Source organism: Rhincodon typus, chromosome 43 (assembly GCF_021869965.1).
Source record: "Rhincodon typus isolate 14 chromosome 43, sRhiTyp1.1, whole genome shotgun sequence".
NCBI classification, from domain to species: Eukaryota; Metazoa; Chordata; class Chondrichthyes; order Orectolobiformes; family Rhincodontidae; genus Rhincodon; species Rhincodon typus.
In genome coordinates this window covers 3465370-3481996 of record NC_063374.1, presented here as the reverse complement: position 1 = coordinate 3481996, position 16627 = coordinate 3465370, and the positions used below count along the sequence as shown (strand labels likewise).

At 44.0% G+C, this 16627-nt stretch overlaps 1 protein-coding gene across 1 annotated transcript in view; it reads right to left on the bottom strand.

Annotated features, from left to right (window-relative positions):
• Positions 1-16627, bottom strand: part of LOC109912973 (pyruvate carboxylase, mitochondrial-like) — a 76100-nt gene that overhangs the window by 48625 nt on the left and 10848 nt on the right. The window contains exons 2-5 of the mRNA XM_048619611.1: positions 12269-12404; positions 8868-9052; positions 8034-8199; positions 979-1124 (exon numbers count right to left, since the gene is read on the bottom strand). Coding sequence (XP_048475568.1) covers positions 979-1124; positions 8034-8199; positions 8868-9052; positions 12269-12404 — 633 coding nt within the window. The remainder of the gene's footprint in view (positions 1-978; positions 1125-8033; positions 8200-8867; positions 9053-12268; positions 12405-16627) is intronic.

The window sequence follows — 16627 nt, the reverse complement described above, 5'->3', positions numbered from 1 at the left end:
GCTCCTCTGATGCTGCCTGGCCTGCTGTGTTCCTCCAGCTCCACACTGTGTTGTCTCTGACTCCAGCATCTACAGTTCTTACTATCTCTGAGTGGAGGTGTAGAGTTCTCTTCCTCAAATGGCATTCAATGCTTATTCAATTCTTAAATTTAAAACGGAGATAGACAATTTTTTTAATGTAAAGGATATCAAGGTATACGGGTCCAAGGCAGGCATATGGAGTTAGGCCACAAGTCAGCCAGGATCATACTGAATGGCAGAGCAGCTCAAGGGGCTGAATGGTCTACTCCTGTTCCTAGGTTAAAAAGAAAGCAAAAGTGACATCAGAAACAGCTTCTCCACATAGTGAGTGGCTACGGTCTGGTGTGCACTGCCTGAGGGTGTGGCAGAGACAGTTGCAAGCGAAGCATTCAAAAAGGAGTGAGACCAAAAACCGAAAAGGAAGAATGCTCAAGGCTTATAAGGAGAAGGCAAGGGAGTGATATTAGGTGAATTGCTCCTTCACAGAGCTGGTGCAGGCATGATGGGCTGAATAGCGTCTTTTTTCTGCACTGCAACATTGCTGAGATTCTGGGTGATAAGAAACTAATGAGATAGTAAGAACTGCCGATGCTGGAGTCTGAGATAATACAGTGTGAAGCTGGAGGAACATAGCAGGCCAGGCAGCATCAGAGAAGCAGGAAAGCTGACGTTTCGGGTCAGGACCCTTCTTCAGAAAATAAAAGCTTTCCTGCTCCTCTGATGCTGCCTGGCCTGCTGTGTTCCTCCAGCTCCACACTATTGTTTGATAAGAAACTAATGTCTGCTGAGTGCCTGAAATTGTTAATTCACGGGATTGGATTGAGGGCGCATGAAGGAAACAGTGTAACACAGCGTCCAGAGTCCTACAGTGCTCCTTTTAAATCAAATTAAATTTCCAAGGCATGGTGGTGATGTTGACCCTATAAAAGCCTCTCTTGAAGCTTCATGTCTACCTACCTCATAGTTGCGGACCACTCTCATTCCTCTGCCACCGCCTCCGTAAGCAGCTTTAAAGATGATCGGGTAGCCATAACTGTTAGCAAATTCTTGGGCCTCTGCCAGCGATGTAATAGGCGTTGCAGTGCCTGGCACAACAGGAACACCTAAAGAATGAAAGGACAGTGAAATGGCCCATTTTGTCACAACATCCCAAATGTGGTCCTTTCAGGACACTCTGCCGCCCAGGTGACCAATGGGGAAACTGGTCCTAAGGTCCTGGCCACCGACACTCCAACTTCCTGGAACAGCAGCACGAGATCAGGTGGCACAGTGGTTAGCACTGCTGCCTCACTGCGTCAAGGCCCGGGTTCGATTCCAGCCTCGGGCGACTGCCTGTGTGGAGTTTGCACATTCTCCCCGTGTCTGCGTGGGTTTCCTCCGCGTGCTCCAGTTTCCTCCCACAGTCCAAAGATGTGTAGGTTAGGTGGATTGGCCACGTTAAGTTGCCCCATCGTGTCAACAGATGTGGAGGCTAGCTAGGTTAGCCATGGGAAATACCGGGTTACAGGGACTGGGTGGGATGCTGTTTGGATGTGAACGCAAACTCAATGGGCCGAATGACCTCTTTCCACACTGTAGGGATTCTACGGATTCTATGTGAACATGCTCCAGCTCAGGGTAAAATGATTTCTTTGTGACTTTCTCAAGAACAACAATCTGTTTTTTGGTTTTCAGGGGCTCCTTTGTCATTTAGAAGTTTGGGGGTAGGTGGGACCTTACAGAAACCTAATTGTTACAGGACTAGACAAGGTCAATGCAGGAAGAATGTTCCTGATGACCTGCGGAGTTCAGAATCAGAGGTCACAGTCTAAGGATACGGACTAGACCATTTTGGACTGAGATGAGGAGAAATGTCTCCACCCAGAGTGGGGAACCTGTGGAATTCTCTGCTGCAGAAAGTGGTTGAAGCCAATACAGTAACTGTCTTCAAGGAGTTAGGTATAGTTCTTGGGGCTAAAGGGATCAAAGAGTATGGGGGAGAAGCGAAAACAGGGGACTGAGTTGGATGATCAGCCATGATCCTATTGCATGATGGAACAGGCTCAAAAGGGGCCGAATGGCCTACTCCGGTTCCTATTTTCTATTTTTCTGTTCTCACCAACTCCTTTATTAAGCAATGCAGTCACAGAGTACCATCGTTTTCTGCACTTTTTCTTTTAAAAAAAGTTCCTTCTTTAGACAGGTAAAATCATACAAACACCAAAAGATTGTAAGCATATATTTAGGTTATTCCATCTTTTATGATGAATTTAATTGAATCTATTAGTGAGTTTTTTTGTTAATTTATTATTAGCAAACCTGCAATACACTATCTCTTGCACTCACTAGTTAAATAGACACCTTATGTAAGCTGATGCCAGTACCAATTTTACAGGATTTTAATCATTTTTTTTTAGGGAAAGATATAACATGTAAATAACTTCTGAGAAACCTCCAAAAGTAGAATGTAGGGTGTTTCTGTCATCTAAGTAAACAATTTGAAGATTATCAATTACTTTACATGCTGTGATAAAATACATGTTAGGCCTCAGCTACCCTGAGTGCCTCCTCTTTATAAAAACCGAAAGAACTGCAGATGCTATAAATCAGGAACAAAAACAGAAGTTGCTGGAAAAGCTCAGCAGATCTGGCAGCATCTGTGAAGAAAAAAATCAGAGTTAACATTTCGGGTCCAACGTTCTGAGGATTGGTCACTGGACCTGAAACGTTAACTCTGATTTTTTTCTTCACAGGTGCTGCCAGACTTGCTGAGCTTTTCCAGCAACTTCTGTTTTTGCTCCTCCCCTTTATGGTGAACTTTCTTGTGTGCTCTCTCCTCTTAGCAGTTTGTATGTTATGAGTGGTTCTAAGCTCTAATAAACTTGGCTAGTGATGGATAAAGTTACACAGTACATAAAGGCCTGTCTGGTACCTACCCAATCACTAGCGGATCAATATGAGGGTCAGCTTCAGGATGGCCTCAGGACTGGCCAGAGTGACTCCTCGAATCACAGTTTCACTCTCATCCACCCTCGCTATTCCTCCAATCATGGGTTCACTCCCACCTACCCTTGCTGCTCCTTGAAGCACAGGCTCTGTCTCTGAAGTAGCAGCAAGATTGGGGGAGAGGGAACCAGTGATTGGTGGAGTTGGCATAGCGACCGTTAAAAACCAAATCTCTGATTGGTGGTGCTGCTCATTGTTGGTGCTGTCTCTCCTTGGCATAGTTCCCTGATTGGTCACCCCCCTCATTTAACTTTCAGGGACATGTTTGCCTGCTGCCCTCACCTCCCATGTATTATCAGAAGTGTACCATGGGCCAGCTCTGCATTTCACAGAGGGGCCCTGCATGGTAAGCTCTTTATAGCTACCAATATCCCAAGGATTATCACTGACCGCAAACTGAATTGCACTAGCCTAATAATTACTATGTTTGTAACAGCAGCTCAGAGGCTGGGAATTCTGTCATGTCTAAGTCACCTCCAGTCTCCTCAAAAGCCTATCCACAAGTGTGTTAGAGTACTCTCCACTTGCCTAGATGAGTGCAGCTCCAACAACACTCAAGAAGCTTGACCACCAGCCAGGATAAAACAACTCACTTGACTGGCACTACAGCGACTACCTCCAACATTCACTCCCTCCACCATTGATGCTCAGTCGCAGCGGTGTGTACCACCAACAATGTGCACTACAGCAACTCACCAAGAGTCCTCCAACAGCACCTTCCAAACCCATGATCTATGCCACAGCTCATGGATTGCAGAGGTTCAAGTAAACAGCTCACCAGCACCATCTTGAGGGATAAAAAGGACTGGGCAATAAACACTGGCCTTTCTACATCCTAACAAAGAAAAAACAAAGGATTTCAAGTGCAAGCTAAGCCACGCAAGATACAGGACCAACAGAAAGAATCAGTGACAACACTGCCATCTGATTTGCAGCATACCAAAATTTCCACATTAAACCACACATTTGTCAACCTCTTGCTTCCGAATTTTTCAACACTGCAAGTTCACCACTAACCATGTGTGCCAGTATTCCATCAGCAAGCACCCAGTGTTTTGCCTGTTCCAGATTTGTCAGGATGATGGATGGGCCACAGGTATGCAAATTCAGAACAAGCAGAAGAGATACTTTAACGCTGTCTTTCCTCCATTTCAGACCTCCAATAGAAAGCTGGATAAATACTTTAAAAGGAGAAAGTTAGAGGTATAGGATAAGGGGGTCAGGGAGGCAGGGATTGGTGGGGGGGTGTGGGAGCCGGGGATGGTGCAAGTAGGTGAGGCTGACAGGGCAACTCTTTCAAAAATCCAACACAGAGACAGTGGGCCAAATGACCTCTTTTTGTGTGAGCTTTCTATGATTTTTTGCCCAGATGCAGTCTAACATAAGAGCCTTGTTGATCCTATATCCATCTGCAACTTTCCTTTGTGAATCACACTCCAAATCATTTCCCTCTCTACCCAAATCCTGCTTATCCTTGGACAGTGGCTTGCCTCTTGCCCACTGGCCACAGTGCTTCATCTAACTGGTTGCTCCCCCCGACACGATATTTGAGCTGATTATTCCACCACTGGATCATCACATCCCATGGTCAACCCCAATATCTACTTTGCCACAGGGCTGATGTCTTAACAGACCAGTATCTATTGTTGAATTAAGTAGGAAAAGATGTTCAGAGATTTACAAGGGTTGTTCTATAAATCTCTGAATGCACGGGTATCTTTTACAAGTCCTCAGTGAAAGCTCATGAAGGAAGGCGACCTCTCACTGACCAACAGCCTGTGTAGCATGTGAATTTTGTTTCGTTTAATAACCCTTTTCCACCTTCTTCACCTCTTATTGACTTCACTCTTAACTGTAGCAGCCTTTCCCACCCATTTCATTTGGTCTCCCTGTTTTACCAGACCCCTCACACTTTTTTTTTTTTAATCATTTCGGCTTGGATCGGTGAACTGTGAGCAGCAGCCTGTTTGTTATTAGAAAAAAAAGAAAACAAACAACTAATATTTGTTTGAAGCCAGACCTGGATCTTAATTGTAGATTGAAGCTTGTTCAAAGAATGCCATAGATGTTTCTGTTCCGGATATGCATCATTTTCAAACTAATGGCAGATGTTAAGAGTTAACAGAATCCTCAGAAGAGGAAAAACTATTCCGACAAAAGGAAAGCAAAGTTTAAGTCTGGAGGATTGTGTCTGTGAAAGCTGCAAGGCAGAGATTCGATTGCCCCTAGTTGTCCTCCCATTGTCAACTTACTGAAATAACAGATTCCGTTCTCTGAACTAAGTAAATATTTCTCAGAGTCGACTGGAAGTAATTTGCATGCTCGGTACCTTCAGAAACCAGCAAGGTATAATTCCATGTGTCTGTGATGTTACGATTATGGATTCTGCTTATGCGAACTGGCCAGTTACATTTCATTTATTTTTTTCTTTTGATTTATCTATTAACTATGAGTTTGTCTGTCTTTGTGAAAGTGGAGGGCTAGAACCAAAGAAGACTGAGTTTAAATAATAGAAATTAATTAGATTCCCTTGCTGTTTAACTTTGCTCTGCTAAAGCGACTGAATTATTAATAAATTGTTAATTTGTTTGTTTGTGCTATAAACTTGGCGTCTGGTACCAGTTATTCACAAAATCTGGTACTGGTTATTCAAAACGTCTGGGTAGGAACCAATGGGGTCAATTCTGAGAGTCACTGAGCATTTTAATTTTACTGTGTTGTGAATACAAGGATAGAGGGGCTGATTTAACTTGGCTGCCTATCTCATGTCTCAACAGCTTTCTTATTCTGGGAGTGAGCCAAGCCTGCAGCTATTCCAAAGGATCTGCCAGAAGATCACTCACAATACCCTGTACTTGGAGTTGATTAACATACAAAATAAATAAAAGAAAGGCTTAAAAAGTTTTATTGCCAAGTGGGGACTGCTTCAGCAGCTTTCTTTCAATTGTAAATTGAACTTTTTCAATTATATATTGATATAGAGTCAAACAATCATACAGCACAGAAACAGACCCTTCGGTCTAACCAGTCTATGCTGACCTTGTTGCCAAACTAAACTAGTCCCATCTGCCCACACTTGGCCCATATCCCTCCTAACACCTCTTATTCATGTACATATCTAAATGCCTTTTAAATGGAGTAACTGTAATCGTATCCATCACTTCCTCTGGAAGTTCATTCCACACACGAACGACTCGCTGTGTAAAAAAATTGTCCCTCATGTCCTTTTTAAATCTTTATCCTCTCACCTTAAAAATATGCTCCCTAGTCTTGAAATCATCCACCCTAGGAAAAAGACACCTGCCATTCAGTTTATCTATACACCTCATTATTTTATAAACCTCTAAGGTCACCCCGCAACCTCCTACACTCCTGTGAAAAAGTCCCAGTCTATCCAGCCTCTCCTTATGACTCAAACCCTCCATTCCTGGCAATATCCTGGTAAATCTCTTCTGAACCCTCTCCAGCTTAATAACATCCTCCCCTTAACAGGGAGATCAAAACTTGACACAGTATTCCAGAAGAGGCCTCATCAATGTCTTGTACAACATCAACATAGCGTCCCAACTCCTAGACTCAAAAGGTCTGAGCAATGAAGGGAAGTGTGCTAAAGGCCTTCCTAACCACCCTATCTATACGTGATGCAAACTTCAAAGTATTATGTGCATGAACCCCTAGGTCTCTCTGTTCTACAACACCACACAAGCTCCTACTTTTAATTGTATAACTATAATTGCATAAGTACTATAATTATATAAATTAGCACAGTAGATTTGTTGTGGATTACAAATCCTAATTAAGGAACTGTTAATGGGAAGCATCAAGAGGAATATAATGCTTGCATACAAAGTGTACCTCAATCCACTCTAGAGGGAACACCTCAAAGAAATCCAGTAGAATCACACGTCATAGTTTAGAAATAAAGGGTCACCCATTTAAAACACAGACAAGGAAATATTTTTTTTCCTCTCTGAAGGTTGACAGTCTTTGGAATTCCCTTCCTCAAAAGGCATTTTTTATTTATTTTAAGGCAAAGGCACATAGATTCTTGATTAGAAAGGGAATGAGAGATTGTTGGGGTTATACAGGAACACATAAGCTCACTCACATTCCCTCACTCACAGCTGTAAAATATGCAGGATGTTACACAGGGGAAGGTGATGGCCTAGTGGCATTATCACTATTATTAACTAATCCAAAGATCCAGGTAATGGGCAGCATGGTGGCACAGTGGTTAGCGCTGCTACCTCACAGAGCCAGGGACCCGAGTTAGATTCCAGATAAAAACCAAAAGAACTGCGGATGCTGTAAATCAGGAACAAAAACAAAGTTGCTGGAAAAGCTCAGCAGGTCTGGCAGCATCTGTGGAGGAGAAAACAGAGTTAACATTTCGGGTCCGGTGACCCTTCCTCAGACCCTTAGATTCCAGACTCGGGCAACTGTTTGTGCAAAGTTTACACATTCTCCTCTGTGTCTGCGTGGGTTCCCTCCTAAAGCTTGGGTTTCCTCCCACAGTCCAAAGATGTGCAGATTAGGTAGACTGGCCATGCTAAATTGCGCATAGTGCCCAGTTATGTGCAGGCTGGGTGGATTAGATATGGGAAATACAGAGTTACAGTGATAGTTATGGGCTATCCTGTGGCCATGAAATTGTTGCCAATTGTCAGGAAAAACCATCCAGTTCACTAATGTCCCTTTAGGGATGGAAATCTGCTGTCCTTACCCAGGTCTGGCCTATGTCTGGCTCCAACTGCCTGGTTGGCTATTAACTGCCTTCTGGGCATTTACAGATGGGCAATAAATGCTCAGCAACACCCAGATCCTGTTAATGAGTTTTTAAAAGAAAACTTAATGCTGCTGCAAGTAGCATGGCTTTGACTTTCTGTAACAGTAAGCTACAATATTGTCATCATCCCATAGGAGAAAATGAAAAGTTCAATTGGAGGCAAAGACAGAGACAAATCGAGAACAAGCAAGGACAGTGGTCAATCTAGGTAACAAAGAGTAGAAGATGTGGGGACACGTACCGGCATCGATAGCAATGGTGCGTGCCTCCACTTTGTCGCCCATTCTCCGCACCACTTCTGGGCTGGGTCCAATGAAGCGTACTCCTGCATCTACACATGCCTGTGCAAAGTCCGCTCTCTCTGACAAGAATCCGTAGCCCGGGTGAATGGCATCCACTTCATTTTCCTGAGTGCAACCAGGAAACGACATTGCACTTTTGTCAGAACGAAGCAAGGAACGCTCAGTGTTTAAAATTAAAAACCGCCTCAGCTGACCACCTCTCTTTTCACCCCTGACACACCACACCTCTCCATTCCATTCCCCGCACCTTCCCTCACCCAATTTCCTGTCTCCACCCCACCCTCAAAGCTGCACCCCTATCTCTCCCACTCGCACCCTTCCCTTGCCACATCCCGCTCCTCAAGCTGTCTCAACACGTACCCATCATTTTTCTGGGCGCTCCCCACCCTGACGTTGTCAGACCATGTCAGAAGAGGAAAGGACAGCGAGGCCCAGAATGGGCCCCTTGCTGTTCCAGGTCACAATCCTCAGGCCTGGCCTGCTTTTCCACCCACCACCCAAGTGTCACCACATGCCCCCCCACCCGTATACACCGGGGCCCAGGGACACCCCAGGTCAACGAACCCATCAACACCCTGGTGCAGGTGGGAAGGAGAAGAAACAGATGCATGAACAAGACCGACAGAGCCCTCTGCAATGTGGAGGCCCTCCCAAATGAAGTGGCTATGTGAGGCCTGTTTGTCTTGCAAATAAACCAAGCCATGAAGGTGCAAGTAACAATTCCGACCCTCAAATCCAAAAACCAGCCCCAACAGGAGGAGGAAAATACTTGCCTTGGCTACTTTGATGATGTCAGGAATGTGCAGGTAAGCCTGGACAGGGGGGAGACCCTTTCCGATCAAGTAGGCTTCGTCGGCCTTCTGCCTGTGCATCTGCCCAGTGTCCTGTTCCGAGTAAACAGCCACAGTGCGGATCCCGAGCTCCGTGCAAGCTCGAAACACTCTGGTCGCTATCTCACCTGAACGCAGACACAAGGAGGAGAAGTCATACAAGAGCATTAGGGACAGGTGGAGGCCATTCAGCCCCTCTGACCTGCTCCACCATACTTGGACACATGTCAACGCACATACCAACACACTCATTAGGGGCAGGATAGCCCATTTGACCCTCAAGCCTGCTCCCACCATTCAATAAGATCCTGGCTGATCTGTCCGTAACCTCGACTCCACTTTCCAGCCTGATAACCACTGACTCCCTCTAGTCAACAATCTACCTATCTCTGGAACTCCATGTCCACCACTTTCGGGGAACAGCATTCCAAAGTCTCACCACCCTCTGGAAGAAAAATTACTTGCTCAGCTCTCTCTTCGAAGGAGGAGTGTGATTTTTAAGGCATATCCTCTAGTTCAAGACACACACCCGCCTTCCCATCCCAGGAAAGGAAAACAACCTCTTAGCATCTAGCCTGCGAAGTTTCCTCAGGATCTTATACGCATCAATAAAATCAGCTCACACTCTAAGCCACAACGGCTACAGGCCCAGCTTGTCCAACCTTTCCTCATAAAAGGTAATCACCACCTCATCCCAGGATTCTGATGATTGAACCTCTCTGATCTGCTTCTAATGCCCTTAAAAGGAGGCCAAAACAGTACACACTACTCCCAATATGATTTCACCCATGCTCTGTACAAATGTCCCTAACTTGTATAATTCTTTCATTTACATCTTAGCCGAGCTGCGTCTTAGCCCTATTCACCTACCTTTGTTCCGTATTCCTGAACACTCCCACTGAACAGAATCTGATCAATCTCATCCATTCAGGTCATCCTAACTTTCTACTGATGCCCATCCTATCCTGCTCTTGGACATCCATCTATCAGTAAGGAAATACTTCCACTTTATCTACCGTGCCAACTACTTAAATATCATGACACTTAAAATCTTCTGTGTATAAGCAGCTTAGTCAATGCAACTTGCTTGCACAATGTGATGCTTTTTGTTTTGCATTTTATCACCATTTATCATTCTGGTGAAACTGCACTGCATCTCCTTCAAGACTAATAAATCTTTCTGAAGGTACAGAGCCCAGAACTGAACACAGCTGCTCCAGATGGGCTCTGGCAAATTGCTTTATTAAATTTCAATAATTGATGATACACTGAGCAGGCCAACAATGGAGCAAAACAGATGGCGACAGGATGGGCATTTAGAAACCAGAGACACACACACAGATGTGCGGAGCGCTTCAATGAGGTGGCTAGAGATCTGGGGACGAGCTCAGTATATGATGCAATCGGTGAAAAAACACAAAGAAAACAATGACTCAAAGCCAGTGGGTGAAAATCTTGCTTGGTCAGCTGATAAACTTGGTTGGGCCAATGAATGGCAGCCTCAAAAAGGGCTTCACTTACAAATTCTCAATGCACTAGGGCGGCACAGTGGCTCAGTGGTTAGCAGTGCTGTGTTACAGCACCAGGGACCCGGGCTTGTTTCCACCCTTGGGTGACTGGCTGTCTGTGCAGAGCTTGCACCTTCTCCCTGTGTCTGTATGGGTTTCCCCTGGGTGCTCCGGTTTCCTCCCACACAGTCCAAAGTTGTGCAGGTGAGGTGGATTGGCAACACTAAATTAACACATAGCATCCAGGGTCGTGAGGGAGAGGTGGGTTAGCCATGGGAAATGTGGGGTTATGGAGATAGTGTGGTATGATCTTTGGTGGGTCGTGTAGGCTAGATGGGCCGAACTTTCTGCCCTGTAGGGATTCCATGATCAAATTCCCCCTTCACAGCCACACAGTCTGGGCAATATAGATGTAAAAAAAGTACAAGTCAGTGAGTGATCATGACTAGATATGGGGAGGGGACAGCAAAGCTCTACTGGCTCAATAGCTACTCCAATCAGACCTGTCGTTCATTGTGCATCACATAAACAGGCCAGAGACTGGCTTCCCATCAGTCCTGGAAAAAAAGTGTCCCTGGAAATGCAGAGTACATCAAGAATTTAAAGCAGGTCAAGCAAGCGAATTCAGGCTGCTACTATGCAGTGGTATTTTCCAGTCTGTCCAAAAGGCGGTCTGCTTACTACACAAAGTCCCAGAGAAACTGAAAAACTGTCAATGTTTATTGAATAAAGGAAGACAATAAAAAAATACAGGTAACATTAGCTGGACATCTGTTATAGGGAAAATGCCAGAGTCTATCATAAAGGATGTAATGGCAGAGCATTTAGAAATGCATAATATCATCAAGCAAAACCTGCATGACTTTACAAAAGGGGAAATCATGTATGACAAATTTACAAGAATGTTTTGAGGAGATAACAAGCAGTATAAAGGGAAAGTAATGGATCTAATATATTTGAATTTTCATGAAGTGTTTGATATAGTGCCATAGGCCGATCAGGATTCACTTGCCAAACAATCAGCACCTTTTGTGAAATACAAACATAAATTGCTTGATCACTGAGTCATTGGTTTGTATGGTACAGAAACAGATCCTTCGGTCCAACTCTTCCATGCTGACTAGATATCCTAGATTAATCTAGTCCCCTTTGCCAGCATGTGGCCCATATCCCTCTAAACCCTTCCTATTCATATACCCATCCATGTGCCTTTTAAATATTGTAATTGTACCAGCCTCCACCACTTCCTCTGGCAGTTTGTTTCATACACGCACCACCCTTTGCATGAAAAAGTTGCCCCTTAGGTCCCTTTAAAATCTTCTCCCTCTTACCTTAAACCTGTGCTGTCTAGTTTTGGACTTCCCTACCCTGGGAAAAAGACCTTGGCTATTTGCCCTATCTGTGGCCCCCATGATTTATAAACCTCTAGAAGAAGGTCACCCATCAGCCTCCAACGCTCCAGGGAGAATAGCCCCACCCTATTCAGCCTCTCCCAGTAGTTCAAACCCTCCAACCCTGGCAAAATCCTCGTAAATCTTTTCTGAACCCTTTCAAATTCATCAACATCTTTCCTACAGCAGGGAGACCAGAATTAACACATTATTCTAAAATTGACATTCTTGCAATTGTTGAATGCATGACAAAAAGCATTAGAAAGATATGTCTTTTCAACCATGTTCAACTTGTGCATGCATGCATAGTTCTGTACTACCATGAGACTTTCTCGTAATCATGTGGAACCTGTCAATGAGAACACACTTAGATTATGTTACGTAAATCGATTTGTGTGCTTGCTCAGTCAAATGTCAGCTTCGAGTCTCTTTTTTGCCTTCTTACCTCTGTTAGCTACCATCACTTTCTTGATGGGCTTGTAGTCCTTGTGTTGAGTGCTTTGATGAGCAGCATTTAGCACAACTATCCGTCTGACCCCCAGGAAGCTGAAGCCCCCTTTTACAATTCGTAGCTGAAACATCTGTAGTCAAAGCAGAGACAAAAGATTTTATTTTTAAAATGTCGGCATTGATGAAGGACACATGCTACTAAGACGTTTCATCTTCTGCTCATTTGGACAGAATCACAAGAATATCAAGTCACCAAGGGAACAACAATTTACTCTGCATTGGAAGAGGGAGTGCTGACTGGTTATCAAGTAGACTCTGAAGGGTAAAGGGGTTATCACGGAGAATGTACCAGGGAAGAATTAACTGCCAAGTCATAATCTGATATTTCATGACTTGCACAAATAGATGCAAGCCGCAGCCCAAAAAAAAAAGAAATCAACATCACCTAGTTCCAAGCCAGAGTTTGGTAGTGGCTGGAAGGTGGCATTCCTGGTCTCAGAAGTGTGAATGAGCAAAGGCAGGAAAAGTGCAATAAGCATTTGGAGCCAATTTCATAAACCTTCTGGGACTCACTCACCACAGAATTGGAATCAAATCAAGAGAAAATATTGCAAGGTAAATACATTTAAACAAAAAACTTCAAATGTATCACCTAATGAATCTGTCAGTAAACAGCTAACGTCTTTACAACTATTACATGACTTTCCTTTGTTTTCTTTAAAGTTTTGTTTCCATCTGATCATGGAAAGCGGGTGTCATTGGCTATTCTAGCATTATCACCCATCCCTAATTGCTGTGGAGAAACTGATGGCAAAGGTGCACCCACAGATTTGTTATTAATGGCACAGGGTGTAGTTAAACCTGCATAAAATACCGGTTCACCCTCAACTGGAGTACTGTGTTCCAGTTTTGGGTGTAGCACTTCAGGAGGCATGTGAAGGTATTAAAGAGAGCGCAGGAGAGATTCACAAGAATGGTTGCTGAGATGAGGAATTTCAGTTACAAAGGTTGGGCTGAAGAATTGGGGACAGCTCTTATAAAAGAGAAGCTTGATCGAATAAAAAGAAACACCAAATATAATCTGCAATCAAAAAATTATTCAAAATAATCAAATATACTAGACTAATACCTAAAATGAAGGATAGATATGACAAGTTACATGAATCTTGGATGACCAGGAACGTTATAACCTTCGTCAGAAAGAAAAAGGAAGCACACGTAAGGTCTAGGAGGAAGGGAACCGATGAAGCCCTTGGAGTATACAAGGGAAGTAGGAAAGAACTTAAACAAGTAATTTGAAGGACTAAGAGGGGTCATGAAAAGTCGTTAGCAAACAGGATTAAAGGAAATACCCAAGGCTTTTTATACATATATAAAAAGCATGAGAGTAGCCAGGGAAAGGGTTGGCCCACTCAAGTAGAAAGGAGGGAATCCATGATCCAGAAAGGGAGGTGAGGTCCTAAATGAATACTTTGTCAGTATTCATCAAAGAAAAGGATTTGGTGCAGGATGATCTCAGGGAAGGGAGTGTCGAGTTTCTAGGCCAAGTTGCTATTAAAAAGGAAGAGGTGTCGTGTGTCTTAAAAAGTATTAAGATAGATATTTCCCTGAGTCCTGATGGGATCTATCCCAGAATATTGAGTGAGGCAAGAGAACAAATTGCTGGAGCATTGACAAACATCTTTGTATCCTCTTTGGCCACAGGGGAGGTCCCAGAGGACTGGAGAATAGCCAATATTGTCCCACTGTTTAAGAAGGGTAGCAGGGATAATCCAGGAAATTACAGGCCTGTGAACCTCACGTCAGCAGCAGGGAAATTATAGGAAAAGATTCTCATGGACATGATCTATAAGCATTTAGAAGCACACGGACTGATTAGCGATAAACAGCGTGGTTTTGTGCGGGAGAGGTCATGCCTCACTGACTTGGTCGAGTATTTTGAGGTGGTGAACAAGATGATTCATGAGGGAAAAGCTGTTCATGTTGTCTACATGGACTTCAGTAAAGCTTTGAGAAGGTCCCTCATGCCAGACTGATACAAAAGGTGAAGTCACATGGTATCAGGGATGAGTTGACAAGGTGGATACAGAACTGGCTTAGTCATAGGAGACAGAGTAGCGGTGGAAGGATGTTTTTCAGAATGGAGGGCTGTGACCAGTGCTGTTCCACAGGGATCAGTGCTGGGACCTCTGCTGTTCATGATCTACATAAATAATTTGGAGGAAAGTGCAGCTGGTCTAATTGGTAAGTTTGCAGATGATAAAGATTGGTAGAGTTGCAGATAGTGAGGAGGATTGTCAGAGAATACAGCAGGATACGGATTAGTTGGAGGCATGGGCAAAAAAATAGCAGGTGGAGTTGAACCCAGTCAAATGTGAGTTAATGCATTTTGGAAGGTCAAGTACAGGTGGAATGGTAGAACCCTTAGCAGTATGGATATGCAGAGGGATCTGGGTGTGCGGGTCCATAGATTACTGAAGGCAGCAGCGCAGATAGAAAAGATCGTAAAAAAGGCTTATGGCATGTTTTCCTTCATTGGAAGGGGCACTCAGCATAAGGGCAGACAAGTTATGCTGCAGCTTTACAGAACTTTAGTTAGGCCATACTTGGAATATTGCATAGAGTTCTGGTCACCACGCTACCAGAAGTATGTGGGTGCTTTGGAGAGGATACAGAAAAGGTTTACCAGGATGTTGCCTGGTATGGGGGAATTTTAGCTATGAAGAAAGCTTGGATAGACTGGGCTTGTTTTCACTGGAACGCAGGAGGTTGAGGGGTGACCTAACAGAAGTTTAAAACATTGTGAATGGCATGGATAGAGTGGAAAGTATGAGGCTTTTTCCCCAGGATAGAGGGGTCAATTACTAGGGGACAGAGGTTCAACATGCAGGGGAAGAGAAGTTCAAAACAGATGTGTGAGGCAGGTTTTTCACACAAAGGATAGTGTGGCAGCATTCAAGAAGCACCTGCTTGAATATATGAATAGGAAGGGAATAAAAGGGATATAGATCCTGTAAGTGAAGACAGTTTTAGTATGAAAGGGCAAGATGTGTAGGCACAAGCTTGGAGGGCCGAAGGGTCTGTTCCTGTGCTGTGCTGTACTGTTCTGTTTTTTTTTTAATTTTATTTTCTCTCAGAGGGCTGAGAGTCTTTGTAATTTCCTTCCTCAAAAGGCACTGGATGTAGAAACTTTAAATATTTTTAAGGCAGAGGTAGACAGATTCTTGATTACCGAGGGTGTGAAAGATTATTGAGGTGGGTGGGGGGGGTTATGCAGGAACGCAGAGTTGAAGTTAAAATCAGATCAGCGGTGATCTTACTGAATGGCAGAGCAGGCTCATAGTGCCAAGTGACCTTGTTCAGTAGATGAACTTTCCAATCAGAAGTCTGTCAAAGTCCAACATTCGCATTACTCAAGCGGGGCATAGCAACACTTAATTTCACTCTGACAATACAGGAAAAACTTGTGCAACTTGGCGCTTGGCACTGTAGAGATCAGGGAACCTCTGCCATTATGGTACTGGATCTAAATTAAACAAATGTGTTTAAATGGAGAACAGTGTTTTGTGGGTGGGTGATCATGAGTGAATGTGTAGAGTGCGATAAGTCGGTGGAGCTGATCAGACAAGTCACAAATAAGCTTTTAGCAAGAGCCCACATTACCTCCAGTAGCAGAATCGCTGCACTGACCTTCGCAGCTTAGTTCACGTTCGATAAAGCCTTCTGTCCCACAAGGTTGAGAGGTTCCTTAGGAACCTCCTGATCTGTTCTGATACAACTTGCCTCTGTGGTCACTAACCCTAAACCGCTTTGAAAGAGATTAGATCATATTCTTCTACAATATTCCAGAGGGAATCCATATTTAAGGATCTGGTTCCCATTGAAAGTGTCAGGAATCAATCAGCACTCCTGGCCGCAGGATCTCACAGAGTTATGGAGTTTGTACATCACAGAAACAGACCCTTTCGTCCCAGTCACGCCAACCAGATATCCTACATTAATCTAGTCCTGTTTGCCAGCATTTTACGCATGTCCCTCTAAACCATTCCTATTCAAATATTCAGCCAGAAGCCTTTTAAATGTTGCAAATTGTACCAGCCTCCACCAGCTCATTTCATACGCGCACCACCCTCTGCGTGAATAAGTTTCTCCTTAGATCCCTTTTAAATCTTTCCCATCTCAACTTAAACCTATGCCCTCTAGTTTTGGACTCCCTACCCTGGGGGGGAAATAAAACTTCGCCATTCACCCTATCCATGCCCCTCAATTTTATAAATCTCCAATAAGGTAACCCCTAGGCCTCCAATGCTCCAGGGAGCCCCAGCCTATTAAGCCTATAGCACAAACCCTCCAA